Raw genomic sequence first — 25,881 nt, forward strand, 5'->3', positions numbered from 1 at the left:
CAGGAGTGGCTAGAAGCCCACTGATTGCCACACACAGGTAAGTACTCCCTATGCTGCTTTTAATTATAGGATACCTGACCCATAGATTTTTTGCATGAGTATCACAATGTTAATATTAGTGGTAATAATAAAGGAGTGTCTATAAATTCTGACATTTTCCATTCTCAAACAGAATTGTTTTCTACTTTCTTTTTGTGCATCTGAGATTAAAGTAATTATTCCATTGAAATGTTACAAGCTCAGATCAAATTCACCCAGTAGAAGAAAGTTGGAAAGTTAGTTACACTAGAATTGACAAAGGTTTGTGAGGTTTGCTATGAAAAAAACTGTGCATGAATTTCTATCAGGCATAAGAAAAATGAGTGTCGGATGTCCCTGGGTTCCCAGTATGGTAGGTGTGCAGGCAGCATAAATTACTTTTATTGGGGTTTTGGGTTGGATTTTTTTAAGTTGGGACAATAAAGAGAGAGCATTCTACTCTTGCTCCACTTCCACAGGTTTTGATCAATGCAAAGACTGCAAAGACAAACGTGACCTTTCCATTCTCTACTTCATTCCTTCTCATAAGAGACTCTTTTCTCTGTTAGCAATCTCTGGAAGTAACTCCGATTTGCTTGCAGGTCTCTGGTGCTTTTTCCTGAATGGCAATTGTTTAGAACATCTTGTCTGGCTCCTGCTCTTTGCTGCTACCTTGCTGCATATAACTGGGGAAAGGGCAAAACTGAAAACTGAACAATTTTTCAAGTATACTTTCATAAATTCAAATAAAAGCCTTAACATTTTTCTTCTAACTCTTTCAAATAAGTACAGTGCATTTTCAAGGTCATTATTAGCACACCAGCTGCTGGAGAGAGACTTTATTAAAGAGGGAAAACGAAGAAACAAAAACAGATGTTGTGCTACTGAGCCCTCCCCTGTTATTGCACTGGCTCCGTGACCACAGTTCACATGGATGATGATGGATGTCTAGTTACAAATTAGTTTCACCAGTTACATGAAAAAACTGCATAATAAAGGTGAGAAATTAAACTGAAAAATCACAGGTGGGTGCAAAAATCAAGGTAGTCTTTTTTCATAACTATAGAACTTAGATTTAGTAATAGATATTTTTGACTCCAGTGTAATTCCTGATGTCCTAGAGCAGCGGCAAACTGCTTCAACAGGCTGCCTGAATGAGATGGAGCAAAGCACTGTGAATGCAGAGGCTGAGCATTCTGGAGCAGCTGTAGTGGCTCTGCTGGAGCAACCATTGGATAAAGAAGTGCCTACAGCCAAATTCAGCTGGCTTGCAGCTATGAGAAAATGAAATAAGCAACCCTCAGGAATAAAAGTACATTAAAGAAGACGAGGACTATATCTAAATATATTATCTACACTTAAAGGCATTTTCTGAGACATCTAGATGAAAATTATCCATGGGATGACTGGAAATAAGTGTTTGTGAATAACAACACTTTCTTGTGAAAAGACTAGAAAACTCATAGTGTTCCTTCTCCTTTAGAAGAGAACAGCATGATTTACTATTAGGATGTTGAATATTAGAGAATAGAGAAATCAAGTGTTTGCTGAAAGGGCATTGAAGAAATCAGTGCAAGAACCAAGTACAAGACTTGACTCTTGGGAAATTGAGCTGATATACCTTTAAATCAGCTTATATGACTCTTAGGAATTTGAGCTGATACCTTTAAATCGTTTACCCTTTCTGTTCTATTTTTCCCACTATGGATTAAAGGAACTTCAGTATCTGATGTGGTCAGTCTGGTGCATTTCACGTCATTAATGATCATTTCAAAAAAGAAAAACACAATGTAGAAAAACAGAGTAGATTTTCCACATTAAGAGTAATTGGCAACATCAGTGAAGCGTCAGCACTTACCCTGTAATGGTCAATTCGACAACACATGTCTAAGTGCCAAACCACAAGCCCTTACAATTCTGTAAACTCAGTTAATTTCTTCGTTTCAGGTTGAGATCATGCTTATATTTATGCCTGAATAAAACTTCCCCATTAAAAATAACTTGGACAGTTTCTGTTTTACAGATGAATTGTAGGCTGAAACACAAACAGTTTTTAACTACATGCTGAATAGCAAACAATGTAACAGCAACTGCACATTGCATTGTGCACAGCTATTCTGGGCACAAGCTCTGCTCCACTGAAATAACTTCAAATCTGGTACAAATTAGCAGAATCCACCTATCATCTCCAGTTTATTTTCTTGATGGAGATCTACTGCAGCAAGGCAAAATCTTTCAAATATTTCACTGAATATTATTTTCCATTTATTTAAAATGTGCATGGTTTTTCTGACTGGTAGTTTACAAGTTCCAGCTTGTTACTACTTTTTGCTAAATTGCTTCTTCCAGGTGAAAGCTTTACACTTATTAACACACTGAAGCAAGTGTTGCTGTTGAGACTTTTTCTGCCTCATGTTCTCCCACTATCCATAATGCTGCCTGCTTCATTCTCACTTAAATGGTATTGGAGTTGTATTCCCTATGCAAAACAAAGGAAAAAATTGCATTTCAGAATATTACTTCTTTATATATAAAGCGTGGTAGCATCACTTTCTTCTTACTAGTTCTGTGTTTTATTAAAGAACATGCTGACTCTAAGAGTTAGATGTTTTCACCCTGGAGAACAGAAAGCTCAGGGTGAGACCTCAACACATTTCTGTCCTCTAAACATTTCTGTGTTTAGAGGACAGAAATTCTCTTCACAAGGAGAGGAAAAGGGGCAATGAACACAAGCTGCATGGAGAGAGGTTTTATCTATTCAAATTTTTTACAGTGAGAACAATCACTGGATGCGGTGGAGGTCCCATCAGTGGCAGTGTTCAGGATGAGAGAGGACAGAGTGCTCAGTAGTTTCACCCAGGCTTGCCTCTCTCCATGGAAGTCTGGATCACCTGATCTTCTGAGGTTCCTTCTAACCTGAGGACCCTTCTATTCATCCCTTAAATCACAATTTACCTGCCTTGCTCGCACAGCACTGGTAGATGAGGTGTGCAAACAGTTCTTACATTTTTCTGGGCAGAGTAGAATATAGTCTTAAAATATTCACTCCAATCTACTTTATGTTGTTCTTCCAGATATGTGGCTGATATTAGATTTAGACAGAGATGACAATTTTCAGTGCAAACTAAGGCATTATTTATTTCTGCATCACAAAATTGCACAGGTTCACAAGTGATTTGTAACAGGACCCTACAGGGTACTTTTAAAAGACAGCTGAGTTAAACCCTGACACACAAAAGTGATCAGAAGACACTGGAAATCCAAATTACAGTGACAACAGATTGCAGAAAGTAAGGGCTTTTCCACATGAGATTCTAGACTGACTTGTCCAGAACCAAAATGAAAAGCAAGACACTTATGGATCTTGAAAAAACAGAACATTTTCAGAAGTTCTGTCATGTGAAAAGCTCTTGCTCACCATCTGTCAAGTTCACTGTCATCTGGCAATTCTGAGCATTACCCAGAGGAAGCATTTAGGGCGATTTGTTTTCTGAAGATCAGATTTTAACCAGCTCCAGAAAGCTGACTTTGGACTAGGACCAAAATACATAAGACATTTTTGTCATTGTGGATAAGTTTTTTTCCATCCATGTAATCTGAGAGGATAAAACCCAGCTTCAGTTAAATTACTGTGGTGTTTTGGTTACATATGCTAGTAGTTTGTGTGTTTGTTTAATTTTAATTGGATACAAACATAAGGAACCAAGGAGACATGTTTTCTGTTTAGCAGAAGGTTTTTCTATTCCAAATTTTGCAACAAGCAGGTAATCTGAAGGACAACCTCTTCCAGTATTGCAGCTCTGGTTTGACAAATAAAGGTTAAGCTTCCACATCAAATAAATGTAGCCTAAAAGTCTTTCAAACTCTCATAAACACAAATAGGTGAGTGTTTTGTAGCTGACAACTGAGAAATGCAATATCACACTTAGGTCACTTGGAGCCTCCACATTATCTCCAGGAAGCAAGCATATGACACTGTTCAAAAATGTAGTCATCTCTCTCACATAACATGTCAATATGTTGTGATCTGACTACTTCCAAATATCAAATTATGTATTGATAGTTCTTCATTGCTCAAGGCACAATTTTAAATACAGTGATTTTGCTTTTTGCAATGATCATACTTAGTGTTCTAATTTGACCGAAAAACACATTTTAAAAATAAAGACAAAAATCACTCCCAAGAATTAAAAAAAAAAAAAAAAAACCTGAAAAATATCAAGGAAAAAAAATTTTATTATTTCTGATCATTTTTATAGAAGGAAGATTATTTTTCCTCTTACCAAAAGAAAATGGGAACCTCCACCGAATATTTTATTTCTACAATTCAGCATTTTCTGCTAGAAATATTTCCTTTATGGAAAACTTCTTATCAGGTAACTAGATTCTTGTAAATCCAGGAAAAAATTATAGCTAAATACAATAACTAAACTGTGTTTCCTGCTGTGCATACAAGAAACCAAGGCAGAGTTTGGAATCAAAACCTTGCTTTCATGTCCTAACCCAGCTGATCAAGTAATGAACTGTTCTTCCTCATTTCCCTGATTTGCATTTCATTTTCTATTTAAGATGCTATAGAAGTGTACAAATTAAAGATTCACTTTTGGTAACAGCACAAGAATGTATTTTTAATAGTTCTATGCATTTTTTGTGCATTGAAAAATTCTGTAAGAAAACAGCTTGTATTTAACAAGCCATTTAGCATAACACTGAGTAAATTTCTCATACACTCCAACTCATTTTCTACCAAAGAACTATCATTATCATTCTCATATTGTTTCCCAATACCTGCTTCAATAAAAGGGATAATCAAAATCCTCAGTATGTTAGCAAAGGCTTCTAAGATTTTATGTCTGTTTAGCCATTGAAATTGTACTGGTCCAATGTTGGGTCTTGGCATCCCCACCGCAGCAGAAAACAAAGTCAGGTCCAATCATTTTGAAAAAAAACCCCTAGAATTTGAAGACAAGAAAACAAGTGAAATTACCTGGGTCTTCTATCGATAAGTTCTTCGTTAACCATTGAACAATATCTGAACCTAGGAGCAAAAGAAAAGGCATTTATTGATTAGTAAGTTTTCTCTCACTATTCTTCAGATCCCTGAAGCAATTCGTATTGTTCTTCCTCGAAAGAGATCTCCACTTTTTGCTTAGTTGGTCTAGAAAAAAAAAACCACTGGCCATTCTATTTTAGTTTAGTTTCTTTTTTAGCTTTGTTTTAGCAGTGAAGCATAAAGCTTCCTTCTTTAGGGAAGACTTATAAAATGTAAAAGAAGTGCATTAAGTGCGCAATCGTAGTCTGCATTTTAAAAATTACATTACCACAAAATGTACATTGAAAAACACTTTATTGATCTAAGTTTCCTCACTCCCTGTACCACCCCCCCCACCCTGCCTAAAAATCAGTTTACCACTAAAGGCAATGTTCCCTACATAAGGACTACCAGTGTATGAAATTCCACCTCATGGCTAAGCTATTGACAAAATTCATTTTTCCCTCGGTGCTGAAGTGCTTTCCTTACCACTTCATCCCTTGCTCTCTATCCATTTATTGCATATCTTTTTCTTTCTATTTAATTTCTTGCCTTATTTTAAGGGACCATGCTATTGCTTACCTCCTAACACCTCTGATACCAGATTTCTTCCTGCCTTTCACACTGAGTATCCTTCCAACCTCATCTCCTAATTCCTAACCCATCTGCTCCTCTTGGGCATGCACTTCTATCAACTGCACTTCTATCAAGCTTTGCACTTTATGCCACAAGCTGAAGTCAGCCTTGTATTTCACATAGAAAGCTACAGTTGAACTTTACCCACTGTGAACATGATTTGCAAAATAAATTATGAAGCATTGCTGCAGAAAAAAAAAAATCCAAGCCACATTCATAATTTGAGCAACTTGAAATAACCAAACTGGCTTAGAGGGAAAATGGATGAAACACAGAGGGATGTTACATCCATGTTCTTCACGTTTCATGAAAAAAAACCCAGTTCAGACAAGCAATGTAATAGAGAACATCACATATTTCCTTGTAGAATATTTAAGTTGCTCATCCATTTCCCACCAAGCATAACAACAAAACTCTTTTATATACCTTAAATTTAAAACAACAATAAAAATATATACAACTTACAGAAATATAAACCAAATCAAAACAATAAAATCTCTTGAATGTACTATAATATATAAAATTAGAATGTGGGGTATATTTCCTCTGTCACTCCTTAGATTGTTTCTTCCTGTATTTTACATACTGCATAATTTTCTTTGCTTTTCTTAAGGCAATGAAAACAGTATTTTAAAACGACATTTCAGAAAAGAAAGGAAATTTGCTACTCCTTGTTTTTATTCTATTACACTCAGTGAATAGCTTTATCATGTATTTTACAAAGCCTCATTGATCATATCATAGCTTTCCATGTGTGTATGCATTACAAACTTGATTTACTTAGCAGTAAAAATCTCTAGAGACATAACAACCATGACCAGAGCAAGCATTTTTCATTGCTATGTTAAATGTCTAAATCTTGAGAGATTTTAAAGTGCAATGGCAGACGTTCTCATAGTATTTACACTGCTGTGTTCCTGAAAAGAGGGAATTTACCTTTGCATGCTGTTAGAGGGATACAAAATATTTCAGAAAGATATTCCTACCCAAAAAAGATTTTATTTTTTAAATAAAATTTTAATCCTTTTTCTATACACATGAACTTTACAAGGTTGACACTGAAGGAAGATTTTTAGTTTAATATAAGATGAAACTTCATAAACCTGTTCCAAGCCACTGTTCCAAGCATAGCTATATTTTTCTGTCAGCTGACTAGAGAAGTTAGTCAGTCCTAAATATTTTCCTAAATCCTCAAAGACAAAAATTAGAAAAACAAAATGACATTTTGAAAACTGATTTTTAACTTTGTCTTCTTTCAAATCTCTCAGGTACCATATGGGAAGAAGTTTCCTATTCTTTCCATCTCGCCTTCAAACATTTTCTCCTTTTTGCCTCTTTTGAAAACTCTCATTTGAGTATGCATGGTCTGCACATCAGAAATTTCACCTCTATATGTTCCAGTGTCTTTTGGCTTATTATAAATAATAGTGGGAAATCCACTTTCTTGAAAACAGCACCATCTGATTATGAAAGTTCATTGATGATCTATTCAGATTATACCCTGAAGCCACTACCCTGGCACATGAAAGCCTGGACAGAGTTTAAGCCAGCTGTTGCATTCTAACACTCTGATGATTTCAGATGTATGACTTTCATGACAGATGAATAAATATCAACATCAACACTCTCCTTCTAGAGTAAAAGCTATTCAAGCAAAACAAACTTGCAATTTGTCATATAGCAAGTGAGAAATGCATCATTTCATATTTCTTTGGGAGATCTTGGGGCCAAATCTAGCCCTAAAATAATAAAGGTCTTAACCTGTAGAACTTGCGGGGTGTTTCTGTAGCTACAAGTTTTAATGTCTAATCAACAATATTGTCTCCCTTAATTATTCCTGTGCCCTTTTCTAAGGTTTATTACTTATGCAAATGTCTTTCTAAAGAAAAAACCATGACTCTAATTTCTTATCTCAGGAAAAAAGAAAAAAACCCAAAACAATAAAGCAGCAAAACAGGAAAATAATAATTCCTATGAATGTAGCTTTGAAAAAAATCTGACCAGTAAATTCATGATAGTTTTCATACATGATACTTCACATCTCTAGGAATTCTGATTCTAGAAAACAACAACTAATACTTACAGAATGAAAAATCTTTAACCTTCAAGACTTATTGTGTCTTATCACCAGAAATCTAGCAAAAAGACAAGCTAGTCAGATGATATAAATTTCATGGAAGCCACTACCTTAGTTTTGGACTAACCTGAAATGGAAAATTTCAGCAATCCAAAACAGAAAATGTTTGCTGTATGTCTGATACTCAGTTTACTCTGTATACTGTTAAATGTGTGGTATCAAAGACCAGCTATAATATTGTCAAAGCAGATTCTCAAGTTCTCAGGTCTCCCTACCTCACTTCCAGCAAGCAGCAAAAAAAGGCAAGTTGGCTGTTAGATCTGCAAGGTGCAGAAGACTTCAGACTAACTGCCAACTGAATTTTGAGATCCTAGAAAAACCTTCTGTTGTCATGCCAATTTATAAAGCAAATAAAATTGGACAAGGTAAAGCAATATTTTTAAATAATATCTTAAAGGTAGCAAAAGCAGAAAACTGTTGAAAAGAGGTTTTTAGACATTGAACCTGAAAGCCAAGAGTGAGATTCTTTAAATGCCAGCACCTATCCTGATAGAGGCAATAAAATTCACAAGATCTTACTCTAGTCCAAAAAAAAGACAGACTTTAATCTTCTTTAAAGAAATAGGCAAAACCACATCTATATTCACATACAAATGGAAAAGACTCAGTCATTTTCTTTGTGAAATGTACTTGCTGAAGGTTCTACAAGTGATTAATTTTAAATGAAATGGTCCAAAAAGAGCAACTGCTGAGGCTGTCACAGCATCTTAAGAAAATATTTTTGAGGAAAGCATGCTCTCTGAACTCTGCAATAGTAATTTCCAAGTCAAAGTCATAAAGGCCAGGGCAATGCTAAGGTTACTTTTCAGACAAAATCACCTATTCTAAACAAGCCTTTACAGACTACATTTCAAAAAGTGTTGGTTCTGACCTACAGAAAATTTCACAGGAATTAGAAATCAAATTTTTTGCTACGCACAGATGCAATGAGCCATGTAAGCCTTGATCTGAAAGAAATAAATATATGACAGTAGTACTGCAAAAGAAAAGCAAAATTCAAAATGCTCTTTTTTCATAATTCAAAAACATCTAGTGGAAGAAGAGACAGCTGCAAGAAAGTACATTTTATTAATCAGAATCAAAAACCAAGAGACCACTGAGAAACTTAATTCAATGATTTCTTACTTCATAAAGACACAGGTTCAACCTTGCAAAGAAAATAGTCTTTTGCTGTTGATATCTTGGATTAGTAACTGAAACCTATTCTTCTTTTTACTTTTAGACCTCAGAATATCTGCAGATAACAGAGAGGGGAAAAGCAATGCATGGAGCTCCCCTGCATTGCTGACAGCAAGAGAGAGGGTTTCCTGCTGACAATCAAGTCTTTGCCATCTGAGCTCTCCAGAGCAACACAACCACGATGGTCACGTTTGCCCAGCACTGTGGAATCTGGGCAGCTGGGCCTGTTTGGGGCTGAGAGGCAGGAGCAGATCATTTGGGTGCTCCCTCAAGGGAACCTCGTGGTTGGCTGGCTCAGCTTCAGCTTCAGTGCTTCACCACCCCCCAGCCTTGAGAACCTGGAGAGTTTTTTGCAGGGCAGCTGACAGTACAGAAAACTCAATAAGCATGACTCTAGAAAATATCACTGTCTAAATTTTAGACCACTACTAAATTAGCAAGAAAACAGTACTGTGTTTCCATTATTTCTCTTTATGTTTTTATTTTGAGAGAGGAGTGTATTGGGTCATTTTATCTTCCATCTTCAACACCATCACTTTGTGGTGATACATCAGGAAATAAAGCTTAGTCACTGATACAAACTTCAAAATCCTTGATCATGACTGAAAAAAATATAATCTGCAATTTCATTTCTCAGCACTGATTGGAAACCAGAAAGTGAATTAGATGAGCAGGGAGATTGTAAAAGCCAGTGGTCTCTCAGGCATTCAGCACTAGCTGTTTTTAAACAAAAATTGTTGTCTAATGGAGAGGAGGACTCTGCAAGAAAGGCCTTTCATTGGTAAATGGGGCAAAAATTATCTGTACTCTCCCTTAAGTTTTCATAATCACAAACTATAGCATATATTGCCACAGTTATACCAGCATGGATATTTTAACATTTCTTTATCTGAGAAGCACAGTCTGTGTATGAATTTTTCATGCATATATCTGAAAGAAATCAATTACTATATAGTTACAGGAAGAAGGGCAGAGGGAAGAAAAACAATGGGTAAATTATATCTGGCTTAAAATATGGAAAAATACATTATTATCCAGTACCTATGCTGGATTATTCAGATTAATTTTTCCCTATATCTATCATAGCTGAGAAAAGAGAGGCTTTGCATCACTTGATTGCAGTGTCCACATAAAGGTGAAAGAAGAATGCAGGGACTCCTCTCAGACTGGAGTTGCAGAAGCACCTAAAGGATCATATACCCCATAAATTCTTAACAAGCTATATTTTTAGTTAATTGGCTTTCTTCTTTCTTTTCTGTATTCTTCTGTATTAATGTAAAATAGATTTATGGATTTAACTTGGTATAATTTTTTATCATGAGTGGCAACACAGCTGATACTGATAATTTGAATACCCTGCTGATTGCACTTACATATTCAACTTTCTGACCTTTACTATTTAAGTGGCTTGATTTTTTAAAAGAAAGAAACATCATTGATCAGAATGCAATTTGATTAGGAAATTATTTAGGAAATTATCTCAACTTTCACACATATTCACATATTTCTGCCACTTGTTTTTTTTAGAATTACTGATGAAAACAAATGCAGAAACTTACTCTTTTGACCTATTATAATTGAGGGTGGACCACACACTTGAGTTATGTTAAGAAAGAGTGTACCCAGGTGCAGATTTAAAAATGTCATCTGAATAATATTATCTGTAGAGAGAATATGACATATCTTAAGGAAACTACTCAAGCACAAAATTACAGTTTTTTAGTTTTAAAACAACATAAGCTGAAATATACTTTTTTCCAAAGTGAAGGTAGATAGAGGAATTTGCAGAAGTAAAACCCTCAAATGAATCATTCTACTGCTTTTGAGTTGGATTCTTTCATTCTCAGCTGTAAGCAGTGCTCAGAAACATTCAAGCCTAGAAGGGCAGAAAGGATCCATAAATCTGGCTAGCCTAACCTTGTGAAGAACAACATGTTGCTTGATACTATTGTGACTTTCTGCTTTAGACAGGAAAATTCATCTACATTCATTCTGTGAAAGAGCTAATAAAGAATGCAAACATCTCTTCCATTTCCTTACCAATATGAAATAAATCAATGGTGCTGACCAACAAATTTCAGTAATGTAAACCCTGGAGTCACACTCTGTCTCATAACCAAGCTTCAGAGCAGAAATCTGGTTTATAAACACTACAAGGATAATTAAATACGGCCGCGTATCCATGCCTCTCATATTGTAAAAGTGGCAATCCACACAGGTCCCTGTGTCCCCCAGCAAAAGGGATTGCTGCTTCATTCCAGGAACATTTGTCTCTAAAGTTTCCCAAAAGACATCCTCTGCTTAGATCTCTTCCACAGCCACAAATGACCATTTTACAAGTGACACTAGCTGTGATTGGGCAATATGACAGTAACCCCAGATGAAACCCTGCAATCCCAAGGCTCTTATCCCAAGCACTAGAGTTCAGCATCTTGCTGAAGAACATTGCTCCGTGCTAAACATTTGCAAAACAAGAGCAATGCTGTTTAGAAAAACTAAGTTGCATGAAAGCCCTGTACAGCCTGTCTACTGCAAAGGAAATTTTATTATTTTCTTCAAAATGATGTAAAGCCTCATGATCTTGATGAATGTTAATAGAGTTTCAGTGTGCACATTTTCTCTATGTTAAAAAAATATTTGTGGGGGGGAAAAGCCCATAAAATATAAGTAGAATTTTGAATACCATAAAAATGCCTTGAAGAAATTTCATTTATGAGAAATCCTCACCTCCAAATAAAAAAGAAAAACAAATCAAAAACAAGCCAGCCAGAACCAGAAAAATATAAAAGCACACTTCATTTTTAACTACTGTATTCTTCAAGCAGAACTTTTAAAAACAGATATAAATAAGGAGACTTATCAGTGAGACCTATTTGATTTCCTGTTCATCAGAAATCTTAAATAATGCTAAAAGAAGATAAGAAGCCATGTGATTTCCAGCTTTTATCATCATGATGCCCCTTCCTTTTTCTGTCAATCAATTCCTCTCTTTACCTTTCAAAAACCTGCAGACACAGTTGGGTACTTTTTAAGAGCAAAACAGCCAAGAATTCAGCAACCATGACCTTTAGGAACTCAAGATAAATTACATCCTCCAAAATAGTTCTGGATCCAATGCCAAGTGGAGGGCAAGAAGCCTCCAAACACCAAGCATCATGGTATCCATGCTCTTCCCAGCCACCAGTGTGTACTGTGTAAACCAACAGGCAATGAGGCTGTTCTGCTACATTTTTTTCTATTTTTCTCAATGATGATGTAATTTCTTTTTGAAAGTAATGAGAAACTCCACATGGAAGAGAACAGTCTCTAGTGTCTGCTAATTACATTCTCTAAATCATGAGGCAGCTTAGTCCAAATTTCTGCTCAGACACAAACAAGCAGTTTCAGGCCTATGAACTTGAATATCTCCACCTCAGTTTTTAGGTATTCTGGTTGTGGCCCCTTTTAATTCTGTTTGCTGGAACTGTAGCTCTTTTGTGTTAAATAGCTTGGGAGATGAGAAGAGAAAATAAATTATTTACAGCCCTGTAGTACACCCATGTGGGAAGCTGAGCACCTGGACTCCCTTCCCTACTGCTGTGCAGTCTGGTTTAATGGGAAGCAGAACAGCACTGGCACGTGTATCCTGGTGGAGAACACTGCAGGGTATGAATGTAAGAGCAGTCACCCTCAAGAAAAGCTGAGAAGGAAATGAATACTGACTCCTATGCCAAGCTTGACCTCCCCTTCCTGAAATAACATGTAAAAGAGCAGTAATAATATCACTTCTGTCTAATTGTCTTGAAGTCTTACTGTGAAAAATTCATCCAAGATTATTTCAGGAAAACTGACAATGTATTCTTAAGAGAAAAATTTGCTGCTTGCCATAAACAGTTCATCTAGCCTTCTTTTTGTACCTACTGGATGTTTTACTGTGTCTTGCTGACAACTTTGTACACAGAAAACAGGTAGATTGATAAGCATACATTCTTTCTCTCGTACACATATCAGTGAGTGTTTGCACATTGCATTTTGATAATCTTCACAGCACAGTAAAAGCTGCCTGAGTTTATCTCTGCCACAATAAACTCTTTTGCTTTCTTATTTTTTTACATCAGCAGTTTAAAAATAGAGTGTAGAACCAAAAATCCTCTAAGTTCAACAAAAAAAGCTTTGTGAAACTTCTGACCATGCTTCAAGCAATTATGTATTTTTTTATATTTCTACGTTAGTATCTCTAAGAAATACAATATTTTCCTTCAGAAATGCTTCTTCCAATTCTTGTCATACTGGCCCCCAAAAGACGCCCACACACAGATGGCAATGGAAGGAAGTGAGGAGCAATGTAATTTCTGCTAGACGCTTTTAACATTCATGGGGGATTTTCACAGGGGAAAATCCTCAAGCCCTAATTCCAGGGTAATGGGAATAAATATGTACGTTATATTGGACTTGATTTGGGATTTTGACTCCAGGAAGAAGGTCAGTGGGGACACAGTGACTTGCAGTTTTGACATTTGCCCAGCAACAATGTCAATGCACTTCCTCACAAAGTGCTCCTACACAATAATAGTTAATTTATACAGTTGGTTTGAAAATGGGTTTTCCCACTGTTGCTATTTCAAAACACTCTTTTTGTGACTCATGCTTTTACTGTTCACTTTAGACTCTCAAAACTGATGTCCAAAAAAAACCCCCTTTGATCAGTGTTGATTTCCTGACTAATCCAATCTATTTAATGTAGTTATTTTGACAAAAAATACACCTTTTAGAGGTTTAGTGATGCTTAGTACAGCAGCACAATGTGATGCTCTGCAGAAGCTCCTGAACCACAAGTTTCCCAAGAATCTGATCATTAGCCAGCCACTCTCACACATACAGAAACCACTCTAACAGGACACGTCTTCTCAAGAAAATAAAAAGTCTACATTACAGCAATTGCACAAAATACTTATTTTCAGAGATACAACCCAGTGTAGGAACACAGGCTATAACAGAAAGCCTGAAAACATGAATTTCGAAACAAAATGCCAAGAAATTCCAGAATAAAAACACTATGTCTGGCCAAAGTAGTCATCTGGAAGTTTTCATTCTTTATTCCCATTGTTCCTCAGCCTGTAGCACAGATCAGCTATTTTTCAAAGAGTACTAATAAATAAAAAGCATAAAACACAAGAAAGTTTGCTGAAGCTGAGTAGAAACCTTCAACCTTAATCAGAATATTCAGGTGTTACACCAGAAATGTCACTGACTGATCAAAACTTTGCTCAAGGCTTTTTTTTCTATTTGAAATATGAAATGTTTTCATATTCAATAGACCACAGAAAGTTCAAATGAATTTCTACTCTTGATTAATCTATACTGGATGTTTTTGTGGTATTTCCTCCAGATCCATGATTATTTTAATACTCTTATGTCTTAGAGTTTACACTTCAAAAGATCTGCTGCAGGGCTACATTTTCAAAAAGGAAAGAAAATTAAGTTATTCCAATTTCAAGTACCTATATATTTGAGCATTATTCTGACTGAAAATATAATCCCATTTAGTTTTTACCAAAATATGGGGCGGTTTCAAGACTTTAGTATGCACAGTTGCTTGGCATAACAAAAAAAAATTATATAGTATGGAATGAACTGTGTTAGAAATAAAAATTACTTTGCTCCAACTCAATACTTCCACCAAATTCAGCATAATTTTCATTTGCAGTCTTTCATCACTATTCAGAGATTATGAATTAATTTGTTCAAAATGTTGATAATTGTGCTGCACAACTATCTGAAGCAGATATTACTGGGTCTATTCTCAAAGACATAATAATCTCATAGCTCTGCTCATGGAAGTTCTTTATATATGCATCTCAAGAACCCTGTCACAATAAAGGTAAATTTTATTAGCTCTTGAAGAAAATTCCCAATTACTCATTGAAATATAAGTTCTGCTGAGAATTTTAATTCTCTAACAAGATTTATCCACCAATGGAGATTTACCAAATGTTGAGATAGACATGAACTACTATTTTAATATGCAATCAACAGCTCTTGGGTTTAAAATAAGCTTAATAATATCATCAATAATAACTAATATATTTCTATCTCAATTTGAAAATTGAAGTATGGTATATGCTCAATAGTATACACTCATAAATGTGAGTATACAAGCCAGTCATTTTATATATCACGCTCCCATCCATTACAATGAACTTAGCAAACCAAGAAGTAAAACTTGAAGAAAATAAATCCCTCTATGCTTCAGTTTACCACGTTCATTCCCTTGCTGTTGTTTCCTGAGGGACATTCACATCAGCATTTGTAAGAAATAAATTGCAGCCCTGTAGTAATGTTGGCTTTTTCTCTAGGACATTTTTATAGGAATTCAAAAGCCACCTTTCTGCTTTGACAAGTAATGTGGTACCACATTACTCAAATACATTTTTGAAGCAGAGTACTTTGCTTTTCCGTGAGTATCAGGCAATGTTCATAGAGCCATCACTAATGTTTCCATTTTAGGAATGTCTTTTGGAGCCTGGACAAAGAAACGATCTCTGCAAAAACCTTCTGTTTTCTCCCATCCCTACCCTCCCATTTATTACATCCAGAGCAACCATTTAATAACACTAATCCACAGCCTCATAGGAAGCATTTGTAAGTTTACGTGGAAAAGCTGGAGAGAGTAATTTTCCACCATTCATTATCAACTAGAAGAATGATAAAAAGACATCATTCTGAACAATCCTGGACCACTAGTCCAAGATGTAACCTTTGGTATTTTTTCCTACAGTAAAGAAAATAGTTCCTCATACTGTGCTGTGGATTTTGGGGGCTAGAGAACAGAGAAGCATTTTGAAAAGATCAACCTGTAAGTATTAGAGCAGTAAATAATAGTGCATGTCCTGGAGGAGTTTGGAGTATATTCTTCAGGTTATTTTAATGTCCATTTCAACATTTTATTTTTTTAGAAAAAAAGAGCTGAGAACTGATGGTGTCTGACCGTGAACATAGGATGGGTCTTTGATAACTTAGACTTGTGAGTACAGAAGCTCTTTGCAAAGATGAGACTGTAATTCATTATTTTTTCATTATTTTTTTTCTTCTTCACAAACTGCAGAAAAAAATTAGGTTCATACTGTTGCCTGGGAGTATGCAGTGACGTGGATACTACTTTTAGCACCTGTTGCGTCCTTGCTGTTTACGTTGTCAGAGTAAGAATAAATAGTATCTAGATGTAAAATCACCCTTGGGGAGGGAACATGTATACACAGCCATTCAGCTGCCTATCCAAACCTGGCCCTCTTCCCAGCCCCTGTACAAACCATTTATTTGACTTCTGGTTTCTCCATGTAATTTTTGAGGACTTCTAAATATTTTATGTAAAATTGTGGATGGCCACCATTTCCTCCTTAACCATTGACTGCAGACTCAGAAACAGATTATACATATTCTCTTGGGAAAATAAAGGTAGGATCAGTGAAGAAACATAAAGCAAATAGATATCCAGTACTAGGATTACTGCTCACTAGTGGAAGGCAAAAGAAAACACAACTCTTGTGTTGAGGGCCTGGAGACAATAAACATTTGTCAATCAGCTAAGGAAATGTGACATCTACATGAAATATGGTCCCAAGGTTGGGAGGGGCAGGGGTAAGAAGACATTTGGGAAAAACATGTTCTTGCTCAATCCTCTTACATCCTTAAAAGAGCTAAAATGAATTCATCAACAGATTACAAAAGAAAACTAGCTGCACTCCCTGCAACAGGAGTTCAAGTTTTCAACAAAACTTGAAAATTCAAAAATTTAAAGTATTTCTTCATAGATAAATATATCCTGCTCAACCTGGCACCAGCAATTAATATAATTCTCCTGCTACTTTATTGTCAGACAAGAAATCAGGTGAGAGAAGCAAAGGGTGCTTGGAGTAGCAAAAAGCCTGATTATGGCAGCTTGACAGCCTGGGAATAGAACTGTTCTCCACCCAAAATAAAGGGGAAAGGGAGTAGTAGTAACATTACTGGTGAGAGGTTTTCTTGATGTAAAACAGGATGGATATAAGTCATGTAGAAGGGAAATCTTAAGAAGCTTATCCCCTTCAAATTTCAGCTTCACTTTGAACGAAGCAGGTTTATACTTAGAAACAAAATAAGAATATGCTTGGCTGTTTTAGTCCTCCTTTCTACTAATCCAATTCTATCTGACCTGGCATAAAACTGGGTTCCTGTCAATAACCAAAATACAAATAAATGCCTGCCTTAGCATTGTTTGTTATCAACAAATTACATTCAATGGATGGGAAGAGGCTAGCCACATTAACAGTCAATAAAACATGCTGCTCTCAAGTGAGAGATGGCTCTATTTGTCCTGCAGCATACAAACACAGCAGCAATTCACACCAGTCAGAAAATATCAGAAGACTTTCTTTATCTCAAATTCACTGCTCTCATCTTCTATTGACTTAACAAAGAGTATGTCTTTGGCCATTGCCATTTCTGGAACAATACCCCTCAGGTTCAAATAATGGCTGATGGAATATATTTATATGCTTTTATTTTTAATTTTTTGTTGTTGCTGTTAAAGAAAGTGATGGCTTACTAGATTAAGTGAGTACATTAAAAAATATCTATAGATTCAACTTTAAAACTGGCTTCTTCTCTTACTTACAGTATTGAGTTTTCCCTTCCCTTCTAGAAGTGACTGTCACTCAGGGAAAGGAAACAACAAGGTTTTACTACTGTTAATACACTCTACTTTTCAGCAATTTTTCCCTCTCACATGTTTAAAATTATCATTCAGCTCACGTTATGAAAGATGTCCTTGCTAGTTAGTGTTTTCTTGTTTTTAGCAAGTAAGCTAACCAAGGTAGACAAGTTCTTGTTCTTCAAACAAGAATGTGTGCACAGAGAATATAGAGGAAAATTACAGCCCTGAGCACAGGTTCTTAAGATGAAGCCCACACAAGTAACTCCTCTGACATACATAGCAAATACAAACATGTAATGCTTTAACAATGCCTAAATTTGATGTACTCTAAACTTAGTAAAGATGATGATTACCAAACTAAGGATATCAGTGAAGGCAGAGGTAGGAGTTACTCTGCTGTTTCACGTTGCAGAGCTCATTCAGTAATTTTAATATGGAAGCATTTTATACTAATTGCTATTCAAACATGTTGGAGCAGCAAGTCCCTCTGCTAAGGACCCTACAATCAGCATTTCTGATGTGACAATTTAACTGGATAATTAAGATTTTCTGCATTTATCATGTTCAGTTGTTGCTTAATAAAGTCCCTGACTTGTTATTCTCTAAGTTTCCCCAGTCGAAAGTGCATCTTCAAAAGGAAGCTTCACAAATCCCAACGGAACCAGAGACACCAGAGTTTCTTACCTTGCAGCAAACTTTGAGGCTCTCAAACTTCATTTTGATATGAAGTGGAACCCCAACATCAAACATCAAAGATTTGCACAAACTGAAAAATTAAAAATATTTTCCTTTAATGCTATCAAAATGTGTGATTCATCAGGGAGAAAACCTTTTTCTTAGCATAAAACAAACAGAATTTTTCATCTTCATCTTTCTGACTCATACGACAGCTTCTAACACTAGTATAATCATAAAACAATAAAAAAACCCAGTCTTTCAGTACTTTCTGATAATGGCAATGTCAAAAACATTCTCCTGAAAAAGTGTGGCTCTGAAAACATTTCACAGCAGAAAACTGGTTTGCCAGATACTGCATCCTAAATGCTCTTAATGGATAATTCTTCTAAATTAGCAGATGTAGAAAGCCTGAACAGAACTGATGGATGTGCCTCATTATCCTCTGGTTCTGTGGACAGAGCCATAGGATCTGCTACACTCAAGGAGCACTCAAGGACATTCCATTGAGCGTTTTAGACGATATAAAATAAGAAGAGAATAATGGACAATTTTTTCTGCCTTTTTCTCCTAAGATGTTAGCTTGTCAATCATTACCAGAATATGTAAGAATTTTTCTTCCACTGTATATCTTTAATAACTTGCCACATCCATTTTAACCTAAACTAAATTCAAAGATATTTTTATTGTGCAATATAAACACTATAATGATAGCAGTGATAGCTCTCCTTATCTCATACCATGCCTCTCTCTTCCTGATGAGTCATCTCTCCTCTCACCATGCAACGAAAAACACAGATGAGTCTTGAAAAGCCAACACTTGTTGCAATTTTATATAGCAAATACCATTTGGAAAGTGTATTTGTAAAACCACAGCTCCTGTAACTACTACACCAGTTTCCAGACAATGAGTTATATACAGTGGGGATGAAAACATTTGGGAAGTATCTGGAATTTAACTTCTAAAAGATGTTTTCTTCAAAAATAAGAGTAAGAGCAAACTTGCTATTTTGGCAGTTCTGAATCATGTCCTCTTGAGCTTTAATTTCAAATCTATTTTTAATTCTGGTGCTATGCTTAAAAGTAATTTCTCTTTATTGAATGATAAATCAAAGGGAATATTATAAAACCATTCTCTGTCTTAGTTCCAATGGGAAAATCCAAAGTAACTCCATTACGGTCACTAAAAACATTTTTAAAGTTTCAAATCAACATAGTTTCAAGAAGTGACTGAAAAAGATATTGAAATGTGGCTCAAATTCTTCTCAGCTGTGACATATGTTGAGACTTACAGAAAACAAATGGCTATTTAATGTTGCTTAAGAAACTTTAAGTCTATTTTTTTACTCCTTCTAAAGTCACTATGCATGCAAAATTGTGGTGAAGCTGTAACCATCTAGAGCTATTTACTTCTAACATAAAACTTCTCTACACAACACTGTACATTTTTATACTCATCTGCACTTCTGTTACCTGACAGGTGAAAGGGATGTGCAAAAAAAGGCTCCAACTCCTCATATTGTTTAAGAAGCTGTCTTGATCGTCTCTCAAGCACCTTCCTGGGCTATGCAAACTAAAGCAACCATGCTCTAAATTGGGCAGGATCACACTCTATAAAGAAGAAACATTCAGACTATTTTGACATAAAACACATTTGTTTTACCAGAGGCATTAGCAATGTAATGATATTCCCTCCTCCAAAAACACTTTGTTTGATGTCTGATTGATGCCTTCACAAGACGAATGTTGGCAATTAAAGTCATGTATGTAAAAACCAGGAGAAGCTGTGCTCCCTCCTCTCTCTCTGTGTGCAGGGAAGCTGAGGGAGGACAGGTCCCTTGGGTGTCAGAAAAGGGAGTGTCTTAGAGGACAGCTAGGGAACTATGCTGAAAAGAAAGCAAAAGGAAAGACAAGTGGGTATGTACAAACAAGTGGGACGAGGCTATTGAGGGACATATTATTTGAAGGACCTTCTGTTGTCTTGGGTTTGACTGATGTGGTCACCTGCACCAAAGCTGTTTACCTGTATCTGGCACAAGGGAAAGGATTTGACAGAGAATGATCACTGCTTACAAAAGCTTTTCAGCAAGGGAAACAACAATGCTCTGTTTGTCCCAGAAGATGCACTACGAAAAGGAGTGCTATTTCCTAAAGATGTAAAACTTACAAAGTGCCCTGCAAACAAGTACAGAAAAATTATTTAATTGATTTACAATTTGTACAATGGTATATGGAGGAACTCCAGCAACATTAAGTCCCCTAGTTGTTCTATGATGAAGTGAGTACACAGTTCACTTTATAGCTGTGGTAATGGCCAGAGAGGCCAAATGAAAAGACTGCTGCCACAAAGAGAGAACAATTAAGCCAATATTGAAAATCCAAGTGCCTTAATTTTAAGCCCCACTTATGAGCCATAGGTTAGGCTAGTATGCCTTTGGCAACACCAGGATATTTTTTTTTTGGGGGGGGGGAGTGGGGGTGGTGCAGGGGCTGCTGCATTTACAAGAGGAATGATATACTCATTATACTCAAAATATTAAAAAAAACATAATTAAAGAATGACAGGCAAATTTTCATGTTGCTTCAAATGGGAAGATTCTGTCTTAATAACATTGATTGCTAGCCTGCTGAACTATTACAATACTTCTTTAAAAATGAATGACACTTGGTCTATTTATTTAGAAAAGCCATGCAACATACAGAAAACATATAGATAAAGGTCAGTGTTTAACATGATTAATTCAGGCAGGACTACAAAGTATGTCAGGCTTGTTCTTGATTTTATTTTGTATGAAAATTCTTCACATCATTTGCAGTGATGGCTGGGCAGAAATTAAATGGGTTTTTGTGCTTTCTTTATTAATGTTAGCATTCATTTTGCCAGGTTTTTATTTTTTTGCTGTTACTTAAGCAGGTAAAAGGGAATATAAATTGAACACTTGAGCAATGAAAAAAGTTCAACTTCAGGCTTTCTATCTGGTTTTATTGCACTATAACCATATATTACCCTGAGTATCTGCCAGATAAAAAGGCCATGAAAAAATATAGCATGTATATAATACCAATCACTCTTTTCCAGCACTTTGATTCCTATAATGTCCTTTACATTTTTTGAAATGCTAATTACACTCAGACTGCTGTATAATACAGAAGTTGCTTTGGGAAAACAGGATTATTTTGCAGTTACAAATGGTCATTAAAGGACAATTTGTGTGATTCAGTGCTAGGGTTGATACCACTAATAAACACCCTCGACTGGAAACTGTAAAGACCCTTCCAGATAAAGAGTGACACCTTTGGAAACCCAAGGCAACATCTCACTCGACGTTTTTTAGATTTCAGACAATTAACTGGGCCTCTAGTGCAGCCATGGAGGGACTGAGGGCACTCCGGCTGAGAGCACTTTGGGCATTCCAAGCCCCACTCTTCATTCGGGGGCAGCAGGAGCTGGCACAGAATTGTTTTTCTCTGACCTTGCTGGGTGCTGCCTCATTTGTAGCCTGTTAATAGCTTCAGAATCCTCACCCATGATCACAGAAATTAGGCTGCTGTTCCATAGCTGCTTAGACACATACATCACATACTGGTGCCGTGGTATACGTTCAGCTCAGTGATTTAGTTAGATTCTCAGTGAGGAAAAATTGAATCAAATGTGCATGGATTTTACTCAAGTTTGTCTTCCTGTAAAAGATATTTAGGTATTGTTTTGGTGTATACAAATCTTTCAAATGAATCTATTTCATTAGCACTAAAGTTGCAGGCTTCACTTACCAACAGAAAAATCTCACGTTGGAAGTAGTAATACTCAGCAAAAAAAGGTTTTTTGGATTTGAGGCAGAATTTTTTACTCTGTTTCTTTTATTCTTCTTTCTTACCAATTCAATACTAATCACAGATGAAAAACATATTTTATTTTTTTAGTTATGTCAGCAAGAGGACAGCAAGAGGAACTTTTTCCTTTCCAAAATAATGGTAGAAAAGATAGTTCCAAAAAATTTCCAATAGTGATACAAATCTTCTTTAGATCTGAGACCTAGGGCCATAATCTCCTCCTTATTTGACAGATCTGTTGACTTGAGAAGAGTTTCAGCTGACTGAGGACACCTACTGCAATTGCTACAACTAATATATTCCATTTTTGTTTTTCTCTTGTATTGTGCCAGTTTATATGCTTGCTGAAGCTAATGCAAAACTTAGGAACTCTTGCTTTTAATCTGTCTATTGTCCCTTTTTCTTTCTGTTTGTTATTTTTCTGTAAATAAAATTTCCTGTTTGGATAACCCATTATAAAATTATACAGCATTTAAACTAATAACTGTCTTGCTAAGCACAAATGACATGTAAATTTTTAAAACAAATAATTATCTGCATCTAAAAGTAGTCTTGGACAGAAGATAACGAATTATTATTCATGAAATTACATTTTAACTTTTTCTCTTTTTCTGGACTTCTTGATCTCTCACTACATCTATCTGCACATCAGGATTCCATTTTTGAGTAGAGATAGTACAGACAGTTTCTATTTTGGCTTGACTAGTAACAAACCAAGCACAGAGATTTAGCAAATATTGATGTCTAAGTTTGATGGATTGGCCTGAATAGCTGAGCTGTAGAGATGTGCCAGAAGAGTATTTCAAATACATTGAATTAGAGATTTTTAGCTCATTTTTTATAACAAAGGATCCAAAACTATTTTACACAAAACTCTTAAACTGACATTTCATTCTCTAACCTCAACATTTATTTTGCTTTCTGTACTGTCCTAAAAGAAATAAAATTGGAAGGAAATTAATTTTTTTTAATTTTCAGCTATCAATCGGTGATTTTTCAATTGAAACCAATTATAATACTGCATTTTAAAACAGCAGTACATGCGTAATAGAGATACTTAATTCTTACAAAATAGTGAGATTACCCCAGAGAATAAAGACAATGTCTACACAGACACCTTGTCCTGAATAACCATAATTCAAACAGCCTTTTATAGAACATGAATGTCCTTCAAAACTCACATCATTCAAAAGTTAAGACATACTATCCATATAAAATTCTGCTTGTTCCACAAGAAGGAATGACTCATTCCACATTTAATAATTTATGTACACTGAGGAAATCTTTTCTTATTTTCTGACACATACATGAATAATCACTGCTCCCAAATAATCCAAACAGATACAGTTTCCAAAAAAATGTGATGTTTTTGATCAAAAAGTATAAATCTTGAAGCACTTTGGAACCTTTAAACTGGTAGTGTCTGGTAATGCCATTCCTTCCCTCGTTAAAAAGATTTAATGGTGCCTTCCCTCTTCCCAATGCACTTCCTGTTCAGAAGGCTGTTTTAATTCATCCCTGCAACTGAGAGCTCACAGGTCTCTTTCCTCTTTCTAAAATCAGGTAGTCCTCCATTATTTGCTGGGACTTTCCAATTAGTACACTAGTTTAAATATGTTACTTACTCTACCATATAATTTGGTTCTACTAAAATACATTTCAAAAAAGTATTTCATGTTCAATTCATTCTCAGTTTTAGCTTTTCACTGGCAATGGTTTCCCTCTAGTCTCCTAAAATAGCCTTTCATAGCCTATCAACTGCCCTATAAGGTCTTCCTCTGCCTAATACACAATCCCATTTTAATACAGCTGTGTCCATATAAACTTGCTCAAACGCTTTTTTAAATTTTGCATCCCATCATTAATGATTAGAAATAAAAGGCTTTGGAATAATCAAAAGTGCAATTATATCAGACTAAATCCAAAACTAACCAGGGGACTGTTTGGATTAAACATGGCATATCATCCCTTAGAATAATAGGAGGAGAGTTCTACAAATTGTGACTAAATTACAGAAGTCATTTAACTCATTGCAGAGGTAATTTATAGGCAGTGTCCTAAACCTCAGTGACATCACATGAAATTAATCCAATTCATGCATACTTTACCTTTCTGCTGGTGTGACAGAGCTCAGGACAAGCAGTGCTGAATTGCACCTGCTCAGCACACTGGAGCTGTGTTCCCTGTCCCTTGCATTGCAGTCAAAGGAGCTATTACCAACAAATGGAGAGAGATGGATGTCCACTTCGTTGGGGGTGACTGTTTGTGTTTTCTCCTCAAACATTAAGAAATGCATTTTTAAGACAGAGGAAAAAAAATGTGACAAGCTGTACTCTTCTATTTACTTTCAGCAACTGTCCTAGAACAGTAAATTGCTACTATGACCAGTTTTCCACCCATTTTCTGGAAAATAGACTCAATTACTGGCTTTTAAATGGTTTAGAGTTTGGGGACATCTTGCCTGCTGGAAGCTTCCTTGTACACATGACACAAAATTAGGCTTAGCCTCGTGAATACTGCTTGAGCAACATGATGCTCTTTAACACAACCATATTTTCTACCTACTTCCAGTCCAGAGCAACCAACCCATCACTCACACAGAACATAAGGGGTCCCTCTGCAAATGCTGATCATGGTAACCATGTCTTCGTGGCTTGTCATTTTAGTACTAATGATAAATTTTTTAGATGATGTATCAACAGTCTGAAAAGATGTAAGTAGCAGGCAAGGCCTAAATATTTCTGTAAAACTATATTTGACCTCAGGTACAAAAGCCAAGGAGATGAGTCACTCCACCTCCATCTTTCATTAAGACGGATTCTGATTTGTTCTATTGAACAGATGCTTTTGTAAGCATGAAAGGAATTGACAGAATTTTTTTTAAAAAACACCCACTTTAGAACACAGGTACTAGGAACACAAAAATACTACTGCTCAGAAAACAAGCGAATAGAGAACAAAGAAATCTATTTTTCTCTAAAGACTATGGAAGAAATGAAAATTCAACTTGATTACTGATGAAAGCAACTAGAAAAATGAGGAGAGGGTAAAAATGTGGGAAGAAAAGCAGAAGGTGGAATTCATGTGATCAAACCATTAACAGGCAGGTTTGGCTCAATGCCTTTTCTCTATTCACAACATATTGCCTGGTCTAGAGATACAGCTCAGAAAACAACTGAGCATTTTACTGAATACTTATTAAGATCTGCAAGCTTCTTTCCATAATAACTAAATCCAAAACTTACAAGGAGATGGTCTTGATGGAAAGGCAAAGAATCTGACATACAGACCTATAGATATGAACGTCTTTGCTTTCTATATGTCTTTGAGTTCTATATGTCCTTAAACTAGTTCCACATTATGGCTGTCACACTTTCTGTTATAAAATCTCAAAAGACAAGAATTCTGGTATCAGACAAGCACATGGGTGCTGGTAGACATGAGAGCCTTGCATGAACATATTATGGTAATTGCCTCTTAAGAAAAAAGAATGCAAAAAAGTCCCACGTGTCTGCTTGTACACTAAAGCACTACCAGGCCTTTTAATAAAAAATGTCATCTCACAAAATGTGTGCTTGGGGAGGGGAGTTTAATACTAATTTCCCTGCCTTTTTTTTTTTTCTTAATATTCTCAATGCTTTCTAATTAGTTTGGCTTCATTAGCCAAGTCTTGGCAATGACTGTGTCCTCCTTCCCACAACC

At 35.8% G+C, this 25,881-nt stretch overlaps 1 protein-coding gene across 3 annotated transcripts in view; it reads right to left on the minus strand.

Annotated features, from left to right (window-relative positions):
- RGS7 (regulator of G protein signaling 7) overlaps positions 1 to 25,881 on the minus strand; it is a 238,913-nt gene that overhangs the window by 78,463 nt on the left and 134,569 nt on the right. For all 3 annotated transcript variants that reach the window (XM_050972431.1, XM_050972432.1, XM_050972430.1), the window contains one exon: positions 5,006 to 5,056. In XM_050972431.1, coding sequence (XP_050828388.1) covers positions 5,006 to 5,056 — 51 coding nt within the window. The remainder of the gene's footprint in view (positions 1 to 5,005; positions 5,057 to 25,881) is intronic.

Source organism: Serinus canaria, chromosome 3 (genome assembly GCF_022539315.1).
Source record: "Serinus canaria isolate serCan28SL12 chromosome 3, serCan2020, whole genome shotgun sequence".
NCBI classification, from domain to species: Eukaryota; Metazoa; Chordata; class Aves; order Passeriformes; family Fringillidae; genus Serinus; species Serinus canaria.